The 6,000-nt window shown below is 55.1% G+C and overlaps 2 protein-coding genes across 2 annotated transcripts in view; both read right to left on the reverse strand.

Moving 5' to 3' along the window:
- Positions 1-86: 86 nt before the first annotated feature.
- On the reverse strand, positions 87-1,289 carry SH3BGRL3 (SH3 domain binding glutamate rich protein like 3). The gene is made up of 3 exons (XM_023732008.1): positions 1,156-1,289; positions 342-509; positions 87-211 (listed from the first exon to the last, which is right to left on the reverse strand). Exons 1-3 carry the CDS (start codon positions 1,201-1,203, stop codon positions 146-148), a joined length of 282 nt encoding a protein of 93 aa, XP_023587776.1. The 5' UTR covers positions 1,204-1,289; the 3' UTR covers positions 87-145.
- A 2,827-nt stretch (positions 1,290-4,116) lies between these two features.
- CEP85 (centrosomal protein 85) overlaps positions 4,117-6,000 on the reverse strand; it is a 43,442-nt gene continuing 41,558 nt past the window's right edge. The window contains exons 11-13 of the mRNA XM_023732191.1: positions 5,983-5,997; positions 4,625-4,850; positions 4,117-4,277 (exon numbers count right to left, since the gene is read on the reverse strand). Coding sequence (XP_023587959.1) covers positions 4,117-4,277; positions 4,625-4,850; positions 5,983-5,997 — 402 coding nt within the window. The remainder of the gene's footprint in view (positions 4,278-4,624; positions 4,851-5,982; positions 5,998-6,000) is intronic.

Here is a 6,000-nt window from a genome sequence, read left to right on the forward strand (position 1 = left end):
TGGGCTGGGGGGAAGGGGCTCCAAGGTCAGAAGGTTAAGTATGACAGGGAATTGGTCACAAGGTCCTTCATGGCCTGGTGAGGGCTGGGGGAGGAGGGGGGAATGTGGTGACGGAGTCCAGTGGGGGACCATGGGTGGGCTTGGCTCAGGCCAACTTCAGGAACTCCTGCAGTGTGTTTTGTTCCACAGCCTCCACGAAGAGCTCATAGTCCTGGGGGAGGGAGGTGAGGGTGGCCACCTGAGTGCTGGCGCTGGACGCCCACTAGTGCTTTGTCTCACGTCTGACCCTGGCGGGATACCTCCACGACACTCCCCCCAGCCTCCAGCCCCCAGGCCCATACCCCACAGTACTGGTCCCCGTTGACAATCTGGGGCGGGGTGGCCTTGGGGTTGCCTGCCAAGGCTCGCATCTCATCCCGTAGGGCGTTGTCCTGGGAGATGTCCACTAGCTGGTACTGGATGCGCTTGCCGTCCAGGATGCGAGTCACCTCGCTCTGCTGGGACTTGATCTGGGGGCGGAGGGCCGGCAGGGGTCAGCGGGCAGGCTGGGGGATGTGGCGGGGGGAAGCCTGGGCCGTGCGAAGGGCTGTGACCAGGAGCTTTGGTTCTCCTGCCCCTTCCACACTCTGGGGAAGGGTTCTAGCCACTGGTCATTTGGGAGTTAGACTTGTGGTGTAGGGTGAAGCGAGGAACCACCAACTGTGGGAAAGGGTCAGAATAGGGGAAGCGAGATAAGGTTCGGGGTGAGGTGAGCCAGGAGCTGACCGAAGGGGAGGCAAGGCAGCCCTGGATGGAGGCGTGGTCAGGGTCCACCCCCACCCCACGCGCGTACACGGCGGTGGAGAAGGCAGGATAAGGATGTGGTCGGGGCAGCCTGGTAGTGGGGGTGCGGAGAATGGCTGTCCGCGTGACAGAGGATGGGCGCGGGCAGTTCACGCTGGGCCGCGGGGGAACCTAAGATGCCCGATGAAGGAGCCCGGGATGGAGCTGCGGACCCGCCTCCAAATCTTGGAGGCCGAGCTCAGGGCCTCGACGCCCCCCACCCCCCGCCCCGGCCCGCCCCCGTCCTTGGGGGCGGGTCCCGAGCGCCTGGTCCGGAGCTCCGGGACACGGCCCCCGTCCTTTCCCTTGGAGCCCGCCTTGGCTCGCACTTACTTCGCGGGAACCGGTGACCGACGTGCTGTAGACGCGCAGGCCACTCATGCTGCGGGTGGACGGAAGGACCGACAGACCGACAGGCAGCGATAGCGGCAGCAGCACGGCCAGGAGACGACGCCGCCGCGCTCGGGAGCGGTTTCCTTCCTGCTCAGCCCGCGAGTCACCGCTCTCAGGACCAATGGGTGGCGCGGGCAGGCGCGAGGCTGGGGCGGGGCCTGCGCGACACCGCCCCGCGCGCCGGAGGCCCCCCTCCCCTCCCCCTCTGTGGCCGGGCGCCCAGGACCTTAGTCCCACGCAGGGCCGGGCGCCCAGGACCTTAGTCCCACGCAGGGCCGCTCCTTTTGTAGCCGCCCTCTTCTGCCCTACCCTGTTTTGGGGTCCACAGTGTGAGGCTGGGGAGGGACCCGATGGCAGGAGGGCCGAGGAGGGCAGGGCAAGGGTTTGGCAAAGTCCAGCGCCCCAGCCATCGCCCAGGTTTAGTGCTCCCACCCACCCACTCCAGTGCCACAGTTAGCTCCCAAAAGGAGCAGCTATGATAATACAGCTCAGCTGGGGCTTTGGAAGGCTTAGGCTGTTTTCTAACTCAAAGTTCCCAAGCTAGGGAACCTCCTTCCAGGTCCACCTCCCCAACACCCTTCCCCTAGGGAAACCCCCACCATAACCCTGGGGAAGGGGAAGCACACCAAAGCAGGGGCATCACCAGCTTGGAGATTTCCCCCTAAGTTCCTCCCCACTGAGGCAGGTTTAGACAAGGAAGGGTGCTTGGCCACACCGTCAAGGATGGAGACCAAGGTAAGAGGCTCTTGAAAGTTAAGAAGGAAGAAGTTAGTGTTACGACTTGAAAGCCTGGCCTCAGCTGGCCCTTTGTTGAAGATTCACAACTGGTCCTGGGGCCCCCCCAGCTCAACCTTAACTCCATGCTGTGGATGGCACTCTTAAACAGCAACTGCTCTCAGCAAAAATTCAAGAGGTTCAGAGGGAGCAGGCCCTAGCAACCAGCCCAGCTTTGGAGACTTTATCTAGATGTCTGGGGTTGGACATGATGCCCCAAGTTTCCCCCAGGTCCAGTGCTCAGACAGGTTAACAGCCCAGCAAGACTGTTGCCCTGAGGCAAACGGTGCCTTGCCTTGCTCTGGGGAAGCTGCTTCCTCACAGTAACCCAGAAGCAGCCAGACCTCCTCTCTGGGAAGACTGCTGAAACTTTCCAATGATGAACTTGCTCGATGACTCAGGACAGCTTTGCTCAACAGAAAGGGGTGTGGGTAGACATCTGCACTCACAGAACAACAGAGCAGCAGAAGTAAGTGGTACAGATACTGATGTGAGATCCTGCCAAAGGTCCCTCCTTGTGGCTGTCTGGGGAACTTGGGTAAATGCCCAGCCTCTGGCTTCAACAAGCCAAAATGGGGGTAAGGCAGGGACATGGTAGTGATGGAAGGCTATGGAAAACTGAGGAGTCTGATAAATATTTTATTTTGTAATCAAAATAAGCAATACAAACCAGTTGACATTACAAAGATTCATATAAATAACTGCTTATAAACTTTACAAGGAAAAATACCCATGAGCATCGTGGCTGGGCTCCCAACACAGGGCGGTGACCAACCAGGCGGCTCTGCTTTCAGGAGGCAGAAGCCCAGAGGCTGAGGGAATGGCAGGGTGGGGCTGCTCTGAATGAAAGGGATAAGTCACTCCATAAATAAAACACAAACTTGTAAAAACACTTAAGGAGCCTCATTCAGGCCTAGGAGTGAAGTCCAGGATACTGCCGACGGCTCAAAGCTTAGCAAGACTCTCGTGGCTGACTCTGGGCTCCCGAACGGCTTAGTGCTCCTCACACCCACAGGGCCCCTGCTTGGCCTGGCTTTAGATCTAGAGGAGGCCTGGGCCCAGTCCAAACAGCCAGGTACAAACAATTGTGAGATGCCCCCTAAACCAAGGAAAGAAACCAGAAAGCAGAGGGTCTCAAGTTCCCAGAGAAATGGAAGGAAAAAAAAAAAACAAAAAAAAAACATGGAAAGCTTAACTTAAACCCAACCTGTACTAGGTACTCTGAACTCTCAAGGAGCCTAGAGCCAAGAAGGTGAAAGGTCTCCCCCTAAACACGAGAGGCACAAATGAGAAGGCAAGGCTTGAGCCCCAGCTCCCGGGTAGAGGGTGAGCAGCTGGACAGTTGCCCTTTTGCATTCTAGGCAAAAATCCTACCCAAGTCAAGTCCTGAATCACAGAGGAGAAGAATTTACAAAGCCCAAGAAGGCCTGAAAAGCAAAGGGGGCTGTGCTAACCACATGGCCAGGGGTCCAGCGGCAGAAGGCTGCTAGAGGACAGGGTTTCCTGTAAAATGTCTTGGTGAGCAGATTAAGTAAGGAGCCCTGGCTGCTATCTTTGGGCCTCCAATCCTAGTGGGTACTTTGCTAATGAAAAGATCATCCTGAGGCTTCTGGGAGAACAAGAGCCCTGAGGAAGAAGCAGTGGAACTGGGCCTGAGAATTCTCAAACAGCCACTGCTTCTGGTACTCAGCCTTTCTAGGCCTCTCTAATGAATGCTGGTAATCAACAGGATCAAGGTATGGAGTAGGAATGAATGTGGATCCAACCCAGAGAATGGAGAAGGGATGTAAGCAACTTGTTTGCCTCTGACGTCAGCCTGGGGCTAGAAGCAGTGTGTAAGAACTTTTGGTGCCTGCAAAAGTTAATTAGTAACTTACCCTCAAAGAGTGAATCAGGATGAGAGGACAAATGTAATCCAACAAGGCAAAGCCAGTGTGGGGCAAGGCAGGCATAGTTCCCTAATCAGCCCTGGGCCCCCAGATGCAGACTCTTACTGCCCCCTCTTCTCTAGGAATAGCAGCAGATAGTAGGCAAGAGATTGTCAGGGCAGGGACCTGCTGGACTGGGCTCTCAGCAGCCCACACCCACCCTGGGGGAATAGGGCCTGTCCCACACCCCCAGCATTCCTCACTGTGTGACACAGTTTTCTCCCATGTCCTGGGCATATCTGTCTGACATGGTGGTCCTTAAGTCCTCGATGTCACAGCGCAGCTGCTGAACCTCCTCTAGCTTCTTCCTGATCACATCCGGCTTCTGTAAGTCAAGCTGGGTCCCTGGGTGCTGTGCAGCTGGGGACGAGAGTGTTTCGAGAATGTCAGTCAGTAGGTCAGTTAGGAGATGCTTTCATGTGAAGGGGGCAGTATGGATGGGCAGCACCTTAAGGCCCAAGATCTTGGGAAATGGCACTTTTAGAAAAGCAGCTGGGGATAGTGGGCTGATAACTTGCTGCCTAAAGCATCTGCATGCAAGTGCCCCATAAGGATGCCTGTTTCCAAAATAGATCTACTGAACACCTACTCTGTGAAACACCTATGTAACCCTGTTCCTACAGTGCCGTAAGGATGGGAAAGCAGGATAGAGGTGAGGGGAGAATAAAGGCCCCTCTATTTGGGACCAGACTGGCCTGGGGACTCACAGTGAATGCCCAGGAGCAGAGAGAGATTGGGATCATGGCCTTGGACCCTCTGGGTCACGATGCTGCAGACAGCCTGCAGATCTTGAAAGCAGCTGGCCAACTCCTGGTGCAGCTCAAGTGCCAGATGGGCCATGTCTGGTGAAGGTGGGGACGCTGGCTGGGCCTGACGCAGGTGTTCCTGGAGCGTCAGATTCTTCTCAATCAGGTCCTGGTTTTGCACTGAAAGCTGAGCAGACAGATGGGTAAGGCACATTAACCCAGACCCAGGGAGAGGCAGGGTATCTGTGTATGAGCGTGGACACATGTAAATATATGTGTGTGAAGGGGAGGGTGTGAGTCACAGGCCATGTCTCCCCTCTCCACCCCAATATCAGGCCTGATTCCTCCTGCAGGTAGGGTTGGGTTCACTGGGCTCCAGCACTGGAGAGGAAGCTGCTCCCCAGCAGGCTCTGAGTCATTAGCCTCCAGGTTTCTGTTTAGGAACCAGAGATGTTCCTGCCCCTAGGAACTCTATCTGAAGCCAGTCCCTCAGCCAACTCTGTTAGCCAGGCTATTAGAGAAGGCTTAACGTGAACTGTGAAATCTGAGGAGACACTGGTTTCAATCTCTCCCTGCCACCCTGACAAAAGTGGCCACCAGCCAGCCCGATCAGTGTATGGCAGAGGAATAAAAGAGGACAAGGAAGACAGTAAGACAGCTAGTGGCCAATGGTGGGGGGCTGGAGAAGCTAGGAACTGGAGGATACAGTACTGAAACATGTCCTGCCTTCTCAAACTCTCATCTCAGTGGAGTTAGGCTTTACTACACAGATCAACTATTTATATATGTATTATATATATGCATATTTAATATATACATATGTGTGTCTGTTTCTCTTTCCCTCACTCTCCCTAAACCCACTCTCCTTCCCAGCTTACTTCTAATTCTGCTTTAAAGACTCCGAATACAGTTTCTCTTCTGGTCCCAGCCCTCTACCCACGCTGGGCCATGTGATAATCCTAGCTCTGGGAGACTATTTCCTGGGCAGCTTGGCCAGTAAACTTGGTCGCCACCTGCTGACAACTCTGTTTACTGCAAAAGGCCACCAAACCCCTAGTCTTCTTGAACCCTCCCTCCTCAGTCTCACAAACCTGTGGCTGCAGGAAGACAAAGGGAGATAGATTTATTTTCTACATCCAAAAAGCATTCCTGGGTGATTATGGTCACTCCAAAACAGGCTTAGAGCCTTTGATATAAAGGATAGGGCAACGTCCTTTCCCATTCCCGAACAGGGACCTCTCAAACACAGGGGTGGGAAGGTATACAGAAAAATCAGATTTGTGGAGGCAATGACAAGGGGCCTGGCTGATGCTGCTCACCTCCTTCACAGCTGTGCG

The sequence above is a fragment of the Trichechus manatus genome, unplaced genomic scaffold, assembly GCF_000243295.1.
Source record: "Trichechus manatus latirostris isolate Lorelei unplaced genomic scaffold, TriManLat1.0 scaffold00048, whole genome shotgun sequence".
In the NCBI taxonomy this organism is placed as follows: Eukaryota; Metazoa; Chordata; class Mammalia; order Sirenia; family Trichechidae; genus Trichechus; species Trichechus manatus.